Raw genomic sequence first — 20,342 nt, forward strand, 5'->3', positions numbered from 1 at the left:
GTACTTCCCCTGTGAAAGCAATGGCGTTACTGTATTTCACGTGAAAAGAACTTTTAAAGAACTTTCGAAAGCTTTATTAGAGCTTTTAAACTTTATAATGAATAATGGAAAACATTAGTCTTCGTTGGCGCATCAGCGAATACACATGCGTGTGTGGGTATTGTACGCTTCGTTCTTTTGATTGCTTACGAAACAGACGTAAACACAGAAACGAACTTCTACTTCTGAAATTGGCACCTTAAGAAAAATAATTTTTTATACCATATTTTATTAAGAAAATAAAACAATTTTTTAAATGTTCATAGAGAACTCATTAACAGCGTGTTTTTGTAAAAAGTGTTTGCCCATTCTTTCGTCGATTTCATGAACGAAGACACAATTTGGTTTTCATAGGGGTTGACGTTTGTATTCGTGTGACAAACAAATGAAAGCTTTTTATTTTCGTAATTTTTTTGGTTTTCGTAACAAAATCAGACGAACGAATACGTCAAAAATAAACGAATGGAAAAGACCTATCGTTTCGAATGAAAATTAAATAATTTGAGTAATAAATGGCACAAAACACACGAAAACTGGAAGGGAATGCAATTTTATTTATTTCCATAGAAGCACACGCGTATATGTACATCCGTTTCTTCATATTATCACAATTATTTTTGGACAAGTTTGATTGCATTTTTTTCTTATTTTTTGTTTTTCATTTGTTTATCGGGGTTGCCATCAAGTAACACATTTTACGTGCAGATGCCTATGCAAAATTCACAAAATAAGTATCATGGAAACCCTGTAATATAAAAGCTTTTAAGAAATAGACGAAAGCTTTCAGATAAAAACGAATGGTTCGTAAAATTTTACAAGAACCAAATTTTGAACGTATACGTTTTAGTACGAAAGGTTCGTGTGACAGGCAAGCATTTTTACAAAAACACCCTGTAAATCAATTTGTAAATCAAATTGAGATATGTTACAAAATGTTGCAAATATATATTTGTTTGGATCCAAACATATTTCTAGCAAAAATTTTTCTGCGTGTAGAAAAGTAATATTTTATATTTCAAAATATTTTTATTTTTACTACCCACACCAATAAATGACAATGGCTGTCTTTTGATAATGTGCATTTTCAACTATAATCCCAACGAATATGCCATTGAAGAAATCTTTCTTCCAGACATTGCCAGTATTTGTGGCATTACACTGTACAACACAAAAAATAATTACAAGATAATTCGGACAGATTATGAAAGAGGACCGAAAAAAAGTTTTCGTCGGGAAGTAACCTATATAGGCGTGGCAAGTTCCGCCCATTTCTACAGGTTTTGAAATATTCGATATCAGATTCCTTGGAATCCTTGCATTTTAGGTATAAAGTTTCTTTGGCAATATTGCTGACAATATTGCGGGGTACCTTTTTAGTGACTCATTCGAGTCACTAAACGGGTCTTTTTGGTCCTTTTTTTCAAAAACGTTTAAAAACTCCTTTTATTTGTCATAAAATTTTACTATAGGTCCCTGAATAAACCAAAACTCTAAATCGTACCTAAAAGCCAGGAATCTGCCAAAAATAAAATTACATTTTAGGGTTAATGTTTTACTTTATCTTAGTTTATTAAGTTTTGTCCCACAAAACTTCATTCTAGATAGAAGACGTCAAAGACAAAAATATTCTCTATCAAATTTCAATATAATTTCTAGGAGTAAAAGCAATTTTTGTAACAAAATTATAAAGCTCTATCTCAAATATTGCGAGCTGTATCTTGATTTCAACAGACAGACGCTCGGATGTACGAATATGGTTAAAGTGACTTAGAATTTTATGCTGATCAAGGGTCTCCGACGAATATTTCGATGTGTTACAAACGGAATGACAAATAGAATTATATCCTCCATATTATGGTGGAGGACATAAAAAGCTTTAAAAGCTCCCACGTTAATTGTCTAAAATGACTGGTGGGCACGATAACTATCGAAAGGAGTGGACTGACGTTACCTCTCCATTTGGACATCGCAATATTCGTATCTAATTGAAAAATCGTACTTATTTACTTATGTGACTTAGGGTCATTATTATATGTGTTCTTTTACTATTGGATGGATTTTAAAACGCAAAATAAACCAATTTGGAGGAATTAAAAATATAATTTTAACGTTAAAAGTTAATGCCAAGAAGGTCCTCCATGAAATTTAATGATCAATTTTAACTTTAAGTTAACCGGAACGCTATAAATCTGTTCGGTAAATCCAAACTATAACAAAAGAAGACTTATAATAATGGGGGTTAGACTGATAAGTGCTGTTCGACGATCCATTTTTAAATTTTTACCGAAGTTAATCTTGTTGTCCTGTTTAGCTAAATATATATTTTTCGTGGGGACGTCAATGCTTCCTACATATCAGTAGAAAAGGGGTGCACGACAATGGTCTATGCAACCTGTTACATTATCTCGATAATGGTTCGAATGCTCCAAAAATTCGCCGAAATGGTAAACTGAGTTGATATTGGCAGAAGGAAGGCGTACCCGAACGTGAGCATCCTATGTCCCGGCCACATGAAAGGAGATTATTATTTGTATTTATTTTATTAAGAGATGGTATAGCACTGTGCAACATTTTCAAGGTTATTTGGGCAAACAATTTAATATTCGGTTTTTATGAAAGTACAGACCCAAAAGACAAAAACACTATTTGGGTTTTGTTTTGTTAGATCGGTTCTAAAATGGCTAAATATTGACTTTTTAAAGAAAATCGGGGCTATATCTTTGAAACCAGTACGAATCTTTCCATGACATCCGCAGCAAACTTATAGATAAGAACAAGAAGAATGTATTTGGAAACATAATGAACACGAGTAACCTCATTTATTGCCCCAAATTTTGTAATATATCTAAAATTTCCGTGATTTGTATATATTTCACAGCGTGTCTCCAAAACTGTAAAATTTTTCTTAATATTATCTTTGGGAAAAATATTCTCTGGAATGTAATACACAACTCTTCAGAACATATCATTGTTGTAAAACTCCTCTATCGCGTTGTTTCTATCATATTTTTCAACGACAATTTGATAAATATATGAACAATACATTGAAACTTCAAATATGAGAATAAACAACATTGTTTGAAATATGTTTTGTAGTATGTATGATATGAAATACCACCTAAAGAACATGAAATAAGTGTTTTACAGTTTCAGAATGTTCTGAAGAATTGCTGAGGACATTATTTGGAAAAATGAAATTATGCAATCTTTCCTATATTTTATCAATTTTGATGCGTTATATGCGGTTTTTGTGGTTCGTCTGTCTGACATATAAGTTCTACTATTTCAGGACTACAATATTGCTGACGACCGCACGGATCAATTGAAACAAGTAAAAATGTATCAGTCGGCTTTGCCGACAGAGATATACCCTCAGCCTGTGTATTTTGAAACAATTTTTCCCAAAAAACCTATGTATTTAGGGGGTTTTAAAAATTTTGGGCGTTTGAACCGACAAAAATATTGATTAGGATTAAAGATCAAAAGTTTTGCGGAGGAGATACTAAAAGGAATGGATCGACACTGACCATTATGGAAGTGGATCTCCAGCCACTACATATGGTGTCATAGGGGGTTTTTACACCCTTCGGGCTGTTTGCTCAAGAAGTATAGACTTGCCCCTGAAAAAAACTTTTACCATCGTAATTGAGGCAGCGAATGCAAGTTGCTTCAACAAAGATCAAACTGATTCGATATCAGGTCTTAAAGTGAACTTATCCGAAATTTTGTGCTGGAGGTACCGGATGGAGTGGACAAATATAGTCCATATTTGAACCTGATATATATCTGGTAGATATATTAGGATGTGTAAAGTATGGACCAATTCGGCCACTCCCTTCAAGAGTTACCGTACGAACAATTTTTCCGAACATTTTTGAACATTTGTGGGGAGGTTCCCGAAGGAGTGGACCGATATGGCTTATCTTCAAACTTAAACTATGTTTTGACAAAATGTTACTAAGGCCAAATTTTGGACCGAATCGGCAGATCCGTTCTAGAGTTATCTTGCGTTTCAACCACCTCACACAGTGTCATAGAGGTTTTTTGCAACTTTCATGCTGTTTTCTCAGGAAGTATGGACTTGCCGCTAATGAAACTTGTACCGTCGTATGGGGGCAGTGAATACAAGTTGCTAAAACAAAAATCAAATTTTTTGTGGGAGGTACCCGAAGCAATGGGCCGATTGATTCCATATTGAAACCTTGTCTAAGTCTGGTACAAATTTCACGATGTGCAAAGTATGGACCAAATCAGTTACTCCCTTCAAGAGTTATCGTGCGCAAAAATGTTCCGAACATTTTTGAACTTTTGTGTGGGAGGTACCGGATGGAGTGGACCGATATAGCCCATCTTCGAACTTAAACTAAGTTTGGGCAAAATATTACGAAAGCCAAAATTTGAACCGAATCGGTTCATCGCTTCGAGAGTTATCGTGCGCTCCATCCAGCCAGACAGACAGACGGACGGACATTGCTCAATCGAATCCAAATTGTCTGAAACACATTTCGTCCAAACATAATTGGGGCCTAAAACCATTATTTCGATGAGGCACATTTTGCCCGTACGAAAGTGTATATGACGGAAAGTCAAAAAAATTTTACATTGTGAAGCCAAGGTTTGCACTATTGTAATACGCGAACTATTCAAGTGTACCACAAAATTTGACCATAGTTGGACCAATTTAAGTGTTTTTAATCGAAGCTCAAAATGTGGCTAATTTCAGCGGAACCTATGACTTCGTAAATGACTAAAAATAGGTAAAAACACGTTGAAGCAAGCGAGTTTTTTTACGTTGTTATTCGATTGCCGGTCAAACCGTTTAAAGTACGGATATCTACCCAAAGTAAAAGTAGAAGAATACAAAATGAAGATAACACTTCTAATGTATCACTTTTTAAAATTTCCACTGCATCCACCTTTTATGGATGCTGACATTTTGAAGCGCATTCTGCTTTTTCTAAGAATCACTAATAGGATTAAAGTACTCGCGATTACGCATAATTTGATATGTATATTGACTATGTAGCACACACAGCATCACATTAATCTACTGCCAAAGGCCAAAATTTAGTGTGATATTTTTTTCGAAAAACCGTATTTTTTGGGTACAGTATTTACAATATCCTTTTGATTGTGCTGGGACCCCAACATATTTTAGTTGACGGTCCGGATCATACAAATCATAGATCGTGAAAATCCATCCACTAGAACGGCGAAAACAGCAACTGCAAAAACCGAAAAATGTGCGAAAAATGTTTTTGAAAATATCGCGGACTTAATCGCGTTTTCTGTGGATCGTTTCCTTGTCAATGAAGAAACCGACACATCAATCGCGGTTTCACGAAAACAGCAGTTTAAAAAATTTAGTGGCATGGGAGCTGTATCCGATTTATCCCAAAAAATAGTGTGTGTTGCTACATCCACGGTTCTTGATGGATTTGATCGAAATAGGATTAGATCGATGTATTTTTCCACGGTTGATAGTGAAATCGGATGCGCATAAAAAGTGTATGCACTTTGTGCAAATTATAAGCGTTATACCGTTTTTTGCACACTACGCTGCAGGCGATGCTACATCCTAGCCGCCAAAGTAAATGCTGGCAAATTTGTACAAATTAAAAGAGAAGAATTCGCCGTATTGATAAACCGCATGCGCATCAAGTGATTTTGAGAATTTCGCGATTTACACGCATTTCAAAATGAATATTACCCGATACAGTTTTATTTAAAGATTATACTCCATTCAAAGGAACCCAACATTTATTTGAACGTTACCCATACCTTCCGCTAGATGTTAGTATGTGAAGTGATTAGAATAAAAAATGTGATTTTTTGCGTGAAATTTAACTGAAATAGAAGAATAACTCCGACCTAAATTTCTTACATTTTCTTCAAAATAAATTTGAAAAAATATTTTCTCCTACAAAAATTTTATAACTTCCCTCAACATACATATACATACATATTTTTTTGTTTTGCTATAATATGCAAACCGCTAAACAGATTTGTATATTTTTGGTTTCATTTGAATCTTCGCGATGTTTAGATTACGTACATATTTTTAAAATATTTTTCCGAATCATAAACAGCTTAAATTCTATTAAAACAAGTTGGAAGCAAGCAATTTTTTTGAATTCTTTCTTAATTTCCCCGAAAATTTACAACTTTTTCACTAAAGTTATGGGACCTCAGTAAACGTATAGTATGTAGGAAGTCATAAATTAACAGTGTTTCTCAATATAATGAATAGCGTTTTTATAAGATTTGTTCTTATAATCAGAATTGAAACCGCCATAACTTTTGCGCGCAATAACCAAAATTAGTATCTCTAACAGATTTGAGAATGGGCATTTTTTCTCAATTCATGTACCAAAATTCTTTCGTGTAGCTTCAAAAACAATTTTTAATTTTTTCCAAATGGAATATTAAAAAATTTTGACTTTTCCTCATATACCCTCGTTTGCATAAATACTGAGGGTATAAACAGAAAGTACACACCGCCACCATTCTACTAAATATCCTATATATGTATTTGGTTATCACCAATAGAATATGACACGTTCTCTCTTCGAATCAAATTAAAAAACTCGCGTTATTAAAAGTGCAAAAATCGACCTTTTGCCTAAAAACCTGTCCAAATTACCTATAGTGCATTGACCAGATATTTACCTTGCGAAATCCTGGGAAATGCCCAAGGTATGCAGATCGACCTCTACCATTTTTGGTCGATTATATGTGAAAGCCTCATACATACATTCAAAGTTATTCCACGACATGTCTTCTGATGCAAATACCAAATTTAAAGTAGTATCACCTAAAACATCGTGAAGTCTATTCTTTGCTCCGTTTCCATGCACCGAAATAAGTTTGTTATTGAAATGACATAATCGTAAACTTTATCAGAAGTTTTTTTTTTCCACAGAAGTTTTTTTCCACATTTCTCAAATTGCTCTACATATTTTATTTACTAACAAAACATATGTTATATTTTAGCATTTTTCACCACACATTTCTAATCCACTTGAAGTTTCCTAAACGATCCACCCATGCCAAATGCCTGTTCATCCCCATTCGTATGTTCTCCTTGTCTCAACGTTTCATCCACACCATAATTGGCATTTTCTTTGAAATAGTTGCGATATTCATCGAATTTAGCCTCCATTGATTGAATGTGTTCCTCCATGGAACCATTTTCACCACCATAATATTTTGGTAAATATTTTAGAGGTATATACTGTAACAATTCATCCACGGAGCTGCAGACGAATACCTACACATAACAAAAAAAAATAATAATTAACACTCTTCAAGAATTTTAGCACCTACCAAATGACTTACCCTCTTGCGAAGTTTATCCGACAATAATGCCAAAAACATTTTTAAAAAGTTATTGGCAACTGATGGAATATTTACAAAATACAGGGCCTTGACACGCATAGGCAAAGATTTTTCCAAATACGTAAGCATAATCTTAAGTAATGGAAAATCGATGCCGAGAATATGTGACATTGTTGCCTTGGACATATCCAATATAAGGGATGTGCCACAGATGCAAGCATGAGGATCATCTATCATTAGGTAATCATACATGGCAACAGCGGGATGAAATACTTCCGTGGGGGTGAACTCATTGGGGTCGTAGTTAAAATGGTACATCACTAGACGGCAACCATTGTCATTTAGAGGTGTAGGCAGAGGAGTAAAGCAGCTGCGAAGAAAGAAAAAAAATATGATGTGAGATTCAATTTTATTGCTTTTAACATTTAAAACTAGTTGTTCAAAATTACCCCAAACGTGTCGATTGACGAAATCTCTCATTATTCACATCAAAGATAGCCAACTTGTCCGTATATTTCGTTCGTATCGTGTAATAATGATCGATTTTCTCCTTGGCTCTTTCTAGACTATATTTACAGCCACGCAAAAATTGTATTAGAAATTGATCATCCATTCTGGCTTTCATGTGGGGTTGTTGTTCTATCCATGATTTAAATGTCTGCAGATCTTCTGGAATTCTAGACGATACTTCAAAGAGCTGCTCATTTGCGATTTTTTGCAAAACAGAATTTAGTGGCTTTATTTGAGACATGCTTAAACGGGAAATGCTGGAATTCAACTAACCTTCAAAACATACATCAGCCACAAATATGCATGCAAGTAGTAGGTTTATAAAAAAACTAGAAATTTAAGAAAGAAATATATAATTAATACGTTAAAATTAACAGTAATAAAACAAAGCGAACAGAGAAGGCGAACAAAAGAAACCGATAGCTGTACCAATCACACATAGCACAAATTTTTAATTTTTATACCCTCCACCATAGTATGGAGGGTAGATAAAGTTTGTTTTTCCGTTTGTAACACATGGAAATAATAATTTGCGACCCTATAAAGTATATATATATACTTGATCAGGATAAAATTCTGAGTCTATATACCTATGTCCGTCTGTTGTTATCACTCTAGCGTCCCCAAAAATTAAGCTAGAAACCTATATTTTCGCACTATAATGTATTTTTGCCATAGGCAGGTCATGTTCGAAGATGGGCTATATAGGCCCATGTTTTGGTATAGCCACCATATAATGGTACCTCCCGATTTTCGGTATTTTAAGGTTTTTAGCTAAAATTTTTAGCCGAACAAGCTGTAATTTGACATTTAAGGTTCTTAGGAATCACAACGCTACTCAACCAAAAACTGCCTACATAGATCCATGTTTAGGTATAGCCCCTTTATGACGGTACCTCCCAATTTTCTGTATTTTGAGTGTTTTAGGTACAATTTTTAACCGAACTAGCTGTAATTTGACATTTAAGGTTCTTAGTTGTCGCAACACTAAAAACTGTCAACATAGGTCCAAATGTTTAAGTATAGCCCCCTTATACCTGCACCTCAGGATTTCCGTATTGTGCGGATTATAGCTTCAATTTTTAATCGAACTAGCTGTAATTTGATATTTGAGGTTCTTATGTGTCAACCGAAACGAACTAAATCTAATTTGACATTTTAGGTTTTTACAGGTCACAACACATACTCATCAGAAATTGTCAATGTAGGTCCATGTTTAGGTGTAGCCCCATATAACGGTACGTCCCGATTTGCGATATTTTATGGTTTTAGCTAAATTTTCTGACTGAATTTGTCATTTGAGCTTCACTGCAGTTACGAAATTTCTCCAGCAAAAATTGTCGACATAGGTCCAAGGTTTGGTATGCCCTCCATATAACCGTACCTCCCGATTTTCGGTATTTTGAGGATTTCAGCTAAAAATTGTAAGCGAACTAGCTGTAATTTGACATTTGAGGTTCTCAGTGGTCACGAAAGTTATCCACCAAAAATCGTCAACGTATGCCCATGTTTTGACATAGCCCCCTCCAGGGACGTACGCAGGATTTCATTTCGGGGGGGGCCCAACTTGACCAAAAATTATGAAATTAAAAAATGTTGTGTAGCATTACGTAAAGCTATTTTAAAGGGGTTTTAGTTGATTTTATATGAAATATTGATACAAAGTATATAGTTTCAATTGAGAGAGTTTACAATATTTTAGATATAAATTTGAAATTTGGAACAGAGTATAATAAATTAGTCTTTGGATGTTTAGAATTGAAATTAACCATATCAGAACATGTTCAGTATAGTCCCCATACACAAATTCCGCCTGGTATTTTGAAGATTTTAACTAAATTCTCCAACGCAATTGACGCAATAACTAAAAAATCTTTCAAATGAACATTACCCATATAGGTTTACGTTTTAATGTATCCCAGAATTTTTAACCACAGTAGCTCTTACTTGGCATTTTCGATTCTATTTCAAAGATTTTCAGTATTTCTTCTTCTTTAACCCTACGATCCATAACCAGGGACCCAGGTACTTTTTGAACTTTAATGTGCTGCTGTTCCTTTATTATTGAAGATATCAACATGAAACTCCGGATCATCAGAGATTTCGGCTAAACTTAGAGACTGGAAATATCAAATTTGGCTAAATATATTAACTAAAAAATGAGTTGAAAGTTTTTGTATACGGGGATCCATGACCAGGGTACCCGGGTACACAAATAAAAAACCCAACATTTCTACCTAAAAACACAAAACCAGTCCCTTTTTGTGAGCCTTTCAGGTAGAAAATGCTCATAGAAACCAATTTTATCTTACAAACATGAAATTTGTACAGTTGAGATGTAAAAACTAAGCGTTTTTAATAATCTGTGCATATAAATATTATTTTATTTGAATATAAACGAAAAAACTTCACTTGGGTACCCGGGTTCCCTGGTTTTGGACTCCTGTTCGTCCAGGTGGTTATGGATCGTAGGGTTAATGTACATATCCATATATCCCACATTAACTTCAGTCCCATTAAAAATGTTTTGTCTTATTTTTGCCTTATTAAGTTATCAATTGGACACTTTTTTACCACGAGGACTGATTCTGACAAGAAGATCTATCTAAAAACCTATTAATGTTATTTGTATACCATTAATTAATTGAAATCAATAACTCCAAAAAAGAATAAATCGAATCCGCGAGTGCAGATTGGGCTTGTACCGAACTATTGTTAGAAAATAATATTCTTTTATGTCATAAAAACACAAAACTTTAATATTTTACCAGAAGTGATAGAGTCCATGCAAGCCAACTAAAAAATTCAGAAAATTACATTTATGGTCTGTTCCAGTACTGCAAGAATCTACTCATTTTTAGTAGCAAAAATGTGTAGATTCCTGCAGGTTCTGGAACAGGCATTTAGAAAAAAGATAAAACATTTTTATCAGGATTCGGGCGATACCAACTACTAATCATAGACTCCGAATTCTACTCCACATTCTGTCTCGGCAAAATTTTAGCTAAGTCCTGACAAAATAGGTTAAGTCGAAAAACTCCATCAGTAGTGCGATTGTCTAACACATTTTTTGAGTTACCGACAAAAATTATATATGAAAAGTTCAATAAAAAATTACAACAGTCTTACTATCGGTATAACTTTACACTGCTCTTTATTCGTCGCTAACTTACCAAAAAAATCGGTAATTACCGAAATTATAAGGATTTTAATTTTACCGACAATTGTCGGTAACTCAAAAATTGAGTTAGAGAATCGCTCTACTGATATCCCAATTGTTGTTAATTGTTCGATTAGATGTTTATGAACTGGATGACATTTAAAACCTTCCAAGGACTATGACTTCTGTCGGCACTGCGGAGGTAAACTTATGAAAATTCATAACTTTTGTAACTAACTTTTATTTTCTCGAAAACAAGTAAAAAATATCAATCGGGTTTGCCGACAGCCTGTGTAAGTTGAGACTTTTATCTATAGAAGAATACGGGCTTCATAACCAAAATCTTTGTCCTATAAATTGTGTAGTCAGGGAGTTTCAGAATTTCGTGGCTTTTTTTGGACGTATAAACTTTCCGACAAAAATATCGAAACATTTGGGTATAAAACTTCAAGCGCAAAAGTTTTGCACTTTTGTGGAGAAGATACCTGAAAGAATGGTCCATTTTGGAAGTGGACCTAATTTTGGAAGTCATTCCTTTTGATAGTTATGGTGTCAAGCCGTTATTATAGTTGATCATGGTAAGATTTAGAGCTTTTCAGGAAGCATGGACTTACCACGAAAAATAGAATATCGCTGTAACCAAGACCGCAAGCAGTAGCATTGGTCAAAATGTCCAAAGGATTCTCGAACAGCCCATAAATTGCACTTATGTTGAAATTTTGTGAGGGAGGTATCCGAAGGTGTTGTCGCATATAGACCCTCTTGGTACTTGATATACATATCGCTCATTTACTCAAAGAATGGCATAACTCAAAAAATACACTTTCTGAGTTAGCAATTTCTATTTTTTCTACGGCTTCTACTTTATCTTGTGTCAAATTTTCAAATTTTTTACAACTGATTTACTACGAGCTTCGCATAGTTCAACACAAAAGTTATTGGAGTTTATGAAGCAATAAAACACGTCAAATCATGCTTGATCTTGCACAGAAATTTAACACTGATATCTGGCTAGGTGTTTGAAAAATATGGTCCACGTAGTTATTTTGTTTTTTATGTAAAATTCTTTTTAGTTGGGAATTCAAATTTCAATCGCCAATTAAAATCGCATTTTTCTCGAAACTCGATTTTTTGAAATGTGTCACTCTTTGTCTAAATGAGCGATACGAGTATGTACGTCCGGAAGTAATTGTAGGATGTTCAAAGTTTCGGTGAAATCGGATATTGAAATTTTGTGTGCGAGGTACCTGAAGGAGTGAGCCGATATAATCCATATTCGAACCTAATCTATGTCTCGAAAAAATCGATTTGGACCTTCGAGAGTTATTGTGCGCACCATTTTCGCGAAATATTTTGTAGTCTTGTGGGAAAAAGGAATCTTCCAATATGACTTAAAGTTCGATTGATCCGTTCGAGAGTTCTCATGCGCTCGAGCCAGACAGAAGAACGAACTGGGCTAAATCGACGCCAAATTATTTGAAGCGGCTTTTGTCGAAAGATATGAGAAGTCAAAGGTCATTATTTCGATGAGGTACATTTTTATTGTTAGCCTAAAGGCCGAAATTACAGCAGATTTTAATACCATTTAACCAATGTTTGAGCATTAATTTCGTTTACGGTTGTTTTCAGCTACAACTTTGTTAATGGAAGGAAACAAATTCTGGTGGGTATGCTACTAATAGCAGATATTAGCACTTTATGACGCACAACAATAAATTTTTCTCCATTAAATAAATAACAAAAAAATTAAGGTAGTAAAACAATTTTCTAATTGGTTTTAGAGATATACTCCACGGAAAACACTTGATAAACAATAATAAACTCGTCATTTTTTGAATACAGAATGAGTTTAAAGCCTCAAGACCTTTATACTCATTATAGAATTCCTCGACCCTATATTATTTGATAATGAATGAGATAGAGAAGTAATTCTGATTTTACTGGAAGTTTTTCTCAAAAAGAGTATTCAAACAAAAAATTTTGGAAATATTTCTTAGATAACTTGTTCATACAGTACATTTTTAGTATATAACCTTCAGAACAAACTACCTTTTCTTTTCAAAATTCCAAAAATAAAAATTATTTTAGAGAAAAACATAATAATTTGTTAAAGTAGCTCAAAAAATTGTAGTCGACCAAATCATTTCTATAGAACTGAAGACCACAGTAGGGGTCTTCTATAGAACAAAAGACAACCGTAGGGGTCTTCTTTAGAACAGAAGTCCTCGGTAGGGGTCTTATATACAACGGAAGTCCTCCGTAGGGGTCCTCTATTAAACAGAAGACTTCCTTAGTGGACCACTACAGAAGATATGACTTCCGTAGGGGTCTTCTATAGCAGAGAAGATTTCCGTAGGGATCTTCTGTTGAATAGAAGACCTGCGTCGCAGTCTTCTGTAGAATAGAAGCCCTCTGTAGGTGGCTTCTATAGAATAGAAGACCTCAGGTGGTGGTCTATACAGAATAGAAGACCTCCATAGTTGGCTTCTTTAGAATAGAAGACTTCCGCAGCTGGCGTCTATGGAAAAGAAAAGTCTTCTTCTATCTAAGAAAAGATCTATAGGATAGCGGACCTACATAGAAGTCTTCCATAGTATAGAAGTATAAGCAGACCTATGCAGGAGTATTCCATAGAATAGAAAACCATCATAGGTGGCTTCTATAGCATAAAAGACCTCCGTAGGTGGCCCCTGTAGAACACAAAACCTCCATAAGTGCCTCCTTTAGAATAGAAGGTCTCCCTAGGTCGCACCTATAGAATAGAAGACCTCCGTAAGTCGCTTCTATATAATAGAAGACCGCCGTTGAATATTGCTACAGCATAGAAGACCTCCGTTGTAGCCTTCTATCGTATAGAAGACCTCCATATAAGTCTTCTTTAGAAGATACCACAGTAGTATTTTAAAGAAGAGAAGACCTACCTACCCAGCAAAATAAATTGGAAGCAGTGCAATGTGGACTAGTTCTGTCACGGCATGTTTTGATGCAGTTCAAACGGAGTCGTGAAAAAGGCACCCCAGTCCTCACATTTTAACTGCATTTGGATGCAATCCAAAGAATCACATCCACTTGTCACATTTTAACAACATCCGGATGCAGTTCAGCGGAGTCGTGAAAAAGGCACTCCAATTCCTCACAATTTAACAGCATCCGGATGCAGTCCAAACGGAGTCGTGAAAAAGGCACTCCGTTCGCTACATATTATTAGCAGTTGTTAGAGATCCCTACATGTACATAAATCAGTTTGTACATCTCTACAGGCAGCGACATAAATTTTCCAATAAGAGATAAGCGTGTTAATATTTTCAAACATTTGTTAATACAAACTGAATAATATTTCATTTGTGAACATTTTTCCGGTAACTCAAGAGAAGAACATTTCCGAATGGAGTGCTGTTGGAGTACATGTCGAAATCTTAACTGGTGATGGGAAGACAACCCATTTAGCAAATGAAACAAAAACTGTTCAGCTTGGAACAAATGGAGAGCGGAGGAAACACACATGTTTGCGATTGAATTCAATGGAGAATTTTCATAATTTGTGTTAATGTAATAAAGTTCTTAATATTTTTGTTTTACACAAATAATGCATTTTATTTGTTCTGGCATATTTTGTAATGGCTTGCACAATTTCCGCAGAATGCCTGTATCTAAACACGTGCTTTGGACTGCCTCCTATTCTACCCCAAAGGGTTAGTTAAAATGCAGTGCCAAAGGGTCAGTTAAAATGCAGTGCCAGAGGGTCAGTTAAAATGCAGTGCCAAAGGGTCAGTTAAAATGCAGTGCAATGGAGTGCCTCTTTCCGTAGTCACGCTCTTGTAAAAATCATGAGTGAAAATGCATAATTTGATGCACTTCCAGATCACTTGTACATATCATTTAACTGCCTCTTTGGAGGCAAACTTTTTGCTGGGTAGGAGTATTTCATAGAATAGAAGACCTGCGTAGATGACTTCTATGGAACAGAAGAGCTCCGCAAGGGTCATCTATAGAACAGAAGAGCTCCATAAAGGTTTTATATAGAAAAGAAGATCTTCGTAGAGGTCGTCTAGAGAACAGAAGGCCCCCGTAGGGGACTTCTATAGTACAGAAGACCTCCGTGGGAGTCTTCTGTAGAATAGAAGAACTCCGTCGGATACTTCTATAACATAGATGATCTCCGCAGCCGTCTTCTTTTGCATAAAACTCTCTGAGTTTTCTTTTCCGTTGAAGTCTTCTATCGCATAGAATACCTATATTTGAGTCTTCTTAAGAATGGTAGACCTGTGTAATGGGTTTCTATAGAATAGAAGACCACCGCAGGCGGATTCGATAAAATAGAAGAAGAGGTCTGTAGAATAACGGACTTACGTAAGAGTCTTCTTAAAAATAGAAGACCTCCCTGAGGGTTTTCTATATAACAGAAGACATCCGTAGGGGTTTTCTATAGCATAGAGGAGGATTCGTTTGTATTATAGAAAACCATCAAAGAAGTGATCTATATAATGGAAGAACTCACTAGATGGCTTCTATAGAATAAAAGAGTTCCGTAGACCTCTGTAGGAGCCTTCTTCTATAGAAGAAGATATCTATAGAATAGCGGATGTAGGAGACATCTTAAAAACAGAAGCCTTCCGCTTAGGTCTTCTATAGAAGAGAATACTTCTGTCATCTATTGAATAGAAGTCGTAGGGGTATTCTATAGAACAGAAGACCTCCGTATAGTTCTTCAGTAGCAAAGATGACCTCCGTAGGTGTCAACTATAGAAGACCTTCGTACATATCTTGTATAGAATGGTTTTCTGTTTTTAACCCACTTAAACCCACTGGCCGTTTAAACGCCACCAAAAATATTTGCAAAAATTTACGTAAAACTCGGGTATTTTCGCATGTTTTTGTGGAGTTTTTTGCATTTTGTAATAGTATTGTATGTTATCTGTCATTCCACGCCTATAAAGTTTCATTTGTCTTACGAATTTCCACGCATTTGGCATAAAACGCAAGAAATTAAAAAAATCTACTTTTTGTAATTTTTGACTTTTTATGACAAATTTAGGTGCCTGTTTATGTACCCAGCAAAAAAAGTCATTACTAAGTAATGACTTTATTCAGTAAAATTTGGCAGTAGTAACTACTTACAAATATGCCGTAAAAGTCATTATTTTTACATGGGGATGTCATAGGAAGGAAGTTCTTCCCTAAATATGTTTTTTAAGTACATACTTAACCACATACCGGCAGTCGAAAAGAAGCTAAAAAGCATAGTTCTATTTTTAGAAAAAATTGAGCTGAAATTATATTCAAATTCAACACTACACATTTTTTTATTTTTTCCTTTTCAATCGATACCTACCAGTTTTGAACACACGAACTTCTGATTTGTAGCCCAACAAACAAAACACACTAGGCCACTCGCACGAACAACAAGGGTTGGTTTAACTCATCCATGTACATCAACATGTTTTTGTAATTTTGTAAACAAAAAACACCCATGCCGACGCTGAGCTTTGAACACACAACTCTAGAATTTGTAGTCGGACACACTAGCTCTGTGCCACCATACTCATTACTTAGTAAGTAAGTAGTAAGTAAGGAAGTAATAAGTTATGTGTAAACTGTTATATATATACTGCCTGATAATGCGGAGTGTAATGAGCACTCATTACCCGGTAATGCAAGAAGTAATGACATGTGCTTACCAAATTTTTGCTGGGTATGTTGATAAGAGAATGAATGCGTAAGAAAAACTACCAAATTTGAGTTCGTTTTTCAAAATTTATTTTTTGTTTTGAAGCAAAAGCAAAGGAAATAATATTTCCAAAACTAAAGTTTGGGTGTGTTTCATGCGCACACATTTTCGTTTCGAAATACATAAACAGGGGGTAAATATGCCTTAAAAATTTAATCAAAAGTGTTACATTCATATTACTTCAGAGATTTGTTAGGAATGTAGTAAGAGTATTTTCTCAATCAAATACCAAGGATTGTCATGTAAGAATACACCTACATATATCCCCCTTCAAAGTTTTCGGCACTTTTAAAAGAAGGCCCGATTGCAGGAAAACTATTCGTTGTAGAGAAAAAAAGTAATTTATTAAGAAATGGTTAAAAAGTCGCAAAAATATAATTTTCATACAAAATTTTAAGTTTTCTCGAAAAAAATTCTCGGCGCTAAGTAGGTTAAATCGAAATTGAAATATTTGTCATAAAAATAATCGCTTGTATAAACGTAATCTAAGCTTGTTTCCGTTTTGCTTGTTTATCTACTCTAATGCATAATTAAATAGTTAGCAATTCAAATCTTATATTATCAGTGACAAAAACCAGTTTTCTGCGACTAATTACAACCGATACTTACAACGTCAATTGTCAATGAGTTGAAATAATCGAACTTCAGACTAAAGAACAAATTACAACTTAGTGTAGAATAGGCAGGGCGAACTACAACATGACCCAAATAAAGCCACTCCCTAAGGCGTTACAAAAAATTGCCAAAGACGAACTATTCGAAGATCCCTCAAGAATACCAAAAGATTTGGAGACCTTCAAATTATGGATTGAACAACAGCCGCATTTGAAAGTGAGAATGGACGAACAATTTCTAATACAATTTCTTCGTGGCTGTAAATACAGCATGGAAAAAGCAAAGGAGAAAATCGATCAGTACTATACGTTGAAGACCAAATATCCAAATATTTTGGGTGTTTACGATGTGGATAATGAGAGATTTCGTCAAACACGTCGTTTGGGGTAGGAATACAAACAAATTTTTGTCGTATAATGTATTATTGTCTTGTTTTATTTACCAGCACTATTGTTGCATTACCCAAACCTTTGAATGGCAATGGTTGCCGTATAATGGTTGGCCATATGAATTACAACCCCGATGAATACACCTTCGAAGAACTTCTTCGTCCGATTGTAGCCTTGTATGAATTATTCACCATCTACGATCCATATACCAGTATTTGTGGTGTTCGGACAATCATTGATGTGTCCAAACTGACAATGGCCCAAGTACTACACGTAAATGTGTCTCAACTGAAGACAGCGGTCAACTTTTTTGAAAAATCTCTGCCGTTACGCATTAAGGCCATATATTATGTGAATATACCTCCAGTAGCTAACAGCTTTTTTAAGATAGTTTTCCCATTATTTTCGGAAAAACTGCGACAAAGAGTAAGTTGCCAAATGGAAAACTTAAAAAAAAACATTTTGCGAACGATTTCTTTAGAGTTTCTACCCAATTTCTGATTATCAAACAAAAACGAATTCGTTCACATGTCATTTTACCGAAACAGACTGCAAAAATCGAAAAACTAAAAAAAATATTTTTCAGATTTTCTTATGTGGTACTGTGGAAGATTTAAAACAACATATACCCGTGGAATATTTGCCGCAATATTATGGTGGATCAAACGGTTCAATGGAGGAGCATATTCAGGACCTTAATGCCAAATATGATGAGCATTGGCATTTTTTCAAGGATAATGCAAACTATGGCATAGATGAAACCTTGAGACAAACAGAAACATTGAGTGGGGATAATTTATTCGGTGCAGGTGGCTCATTTCGAAAAATGGAAGTCGATTAAAATAGAATAATAAAAGTTGGGATACTAGTTGTGATTTAAAAGAAGGGTAAACAATAATGATTTAGAATAAAGTATGGATTTGTGTTGCTATATGATAAAAAGTTGACTACTGAATGTTATGAAACTGAATAATGTATCAGAGCCAAAGGGGCTATCAAAAGGGATGGTAGACACCAAGCTGGATTCAGGGCACTTCTATAGAAAACAAGACCGCCGTAGGAGACATCTATATAATACTTCTATACACGCACAGAAAAAATATTTTTCGCTTTTGTTGGAACAAAAATATATGTTTTGGTTCCAAAAATGTATTTGTTTTGTTCAAACATTGTAATCCAAATCCAAAAATACCATCTTTTGTTCCAAACATAGAAAACAAAAACAACTTTCGAATTTCCGCAATATTGTTAAAATCGTTAACAATACCGATTGTAGGAACTATCATAATCTAATTTTGTTTACAAAAAGTATTGTCAATACAGAAAACCAGCCCAGAAATTTTTGATTTGAGTGCATATACTTCTCATATACACTTTTCGCATAACTTGGATATAAATGTCGCGTATAATATTGCAATCATTGATGAACACAATACATGGCTTGCTGCATTGGCTGACAACAAAGACAAACAAAAAGCCACAAGAACCCACCACAACATAAGGAATAATTAAACACCATAACAAACATGAAAAGGAAAGAAGAATGAAACAAAACAGAAACAAATAAAAACTAAAGTTGGGTAATCTAGTTCCTAGTTCCTTGTACTAGTTCCAAAACGTATGAGTAACATCATGAAATATAACGTGTGATGTTAAGTATACGCAGCTTGTTCAAAGAAAAAATGTGGGCCATTGGAACTGCGAAGTGAACGAGATAGTTCCATATAGTTCCTTTGGCACAACTCTAATAAAAACAAGAGTCTCACAAGTACATACACACAAAAACAAAGGTAAAGGCAGCATGTCATACAAACACACCACAACTCACCAAAATTGTTTTTTCAACACGGCATCGAATAGCGAGAGAAGAGAAACAAATTTTCGAAGAAAAGAGAGAAATATTGTTCAGTTGACACAAACTATTTTTGGATTTACAATACTACATGAGGAATCCAACAATATGTTAACAATACATATTTTGCTCTTGGAATATTGTTGGATCAAACATATTTTTTTCTCTGCGTGTAGAATAGAAGATTTGCGCAGAAAACTTCTATGGAATAGAAGACCTCCGTAGGAGACTTCTATAGAATAGAAGGCCTCCGTAGGAGGCTTTTATAGAATGGAGGACCTCCGCAGGAGACTTCTATAGAATAGAAGACCTCCGTAGGAGACTTCTATAGAATAGAAGACCTCCGTAGGAGACTTCTATAGAATAGAAGACCTCCGTAGGAGACTTCTCTAGAATAGAAGACCTCCGTAGGAGACTTCTATAGAATAGAAGACCTCCGTAGTAGACTTGTATAGAATAGAAGACCTCCGTAGTAGACTTCTTTAGAATGGAAGACCTCCATAGGAGACTTCTATAGAATGGAAGACCTCTGTTGGAGACTTCTATAGAATAGAAGACCTCCGTTGGAGACTTCTATAGAATAGAAGACCTCCTTTGGAGACTTCTATAGAATAGAAGACCTCCGTATGAGTCTTCTATATAATAGAGGACCTCTTCTATAGTACAGAAGACCTCCGTAGGAGGGAGGAGGAGTAGGTAGGATTGTTGTCT

At 34.9% G+C, this 20,342-nt stretch overlaps 2 protein-coding genes across 6 annotated transcripts in view; one reads left to right on the forward strand and one right to left on the reverse strand.

The window, feature by feature from the left end:
- Nucleotides 1-5,864: 5,864 nt before the first annotated feature.
- The window catches only part of LOC141387423 (retinol-binding protein pinta-like), a 38,341-nt gene continuing 23,863 nt past the window's right edge, over nt 5,865-20,342 (reverse strand). For 3 of the 5 annotated variants that reach the window (XM_073957083.1, XM_073957080.1, XM_073957081.1), the window contains exons 2-5: nt 8,161-8,216; nt 7,827-8,074; nt 7,378-7,747; nt 6,941-7,309 (exon numbers count right to left, since the gene is read on the reverse strand). In XM_073957083.1, coding sequence (XP_073813184.1) covers nt 7,052-7,309; nt 7,378-7,747; nt 7,827-8,074; nt 8,161-8,175 — 891 coding nt within the window. In that variant the 5' untranslated portion in view covers nt 8,176-8,216 and the 3' untranslated portion in view covers nt 6,941-7,051. Of the gene's footprint in view, nt 7,310-7,377; nt 7,748-7,826; nt 8,217-20,342 lie in introns of all 5 variants that reach the window. The other 2 variants (XM_073957078.1, XM_073957079.1) reach the window with 1 other exon arrangement.
- Nucleotides 17,406-18,721, forward strand: LOC141387425 (alpha-tocopherol transfer protein-like). Its single transcript, XM_073957085.1, has 3 exons — nt 17,406-17,776; nt 17,836-18,205; nt 18,366-18,721. The coding sequence occupies exons 1-3, from the start codon at nt 17,475-17,477 to the stop codon at nt 18,618-18,620; spliced, it is 927 nt and encodes a 308-aa protein (XP_073813186.1). The 5' UTR covers nt 17,406-17,474; the 3' UTR covers nt 18,621-18,721.

This window comes from Musca autumnalis, unplaced genomic scaffold, assembly GCF_047663935.1.
Source record: "Musca autumnalis isolate F117 unplaced genomic scaffold, ASM4766393v1 scaffold_5, whole genome shotgun sequence".
Classification (NCBI taxonomy): Eukaryota; Metazoa; Arthropoda; class Insecta; order Diptera; family Muscidae; genus Musca; species Musca autumnalis.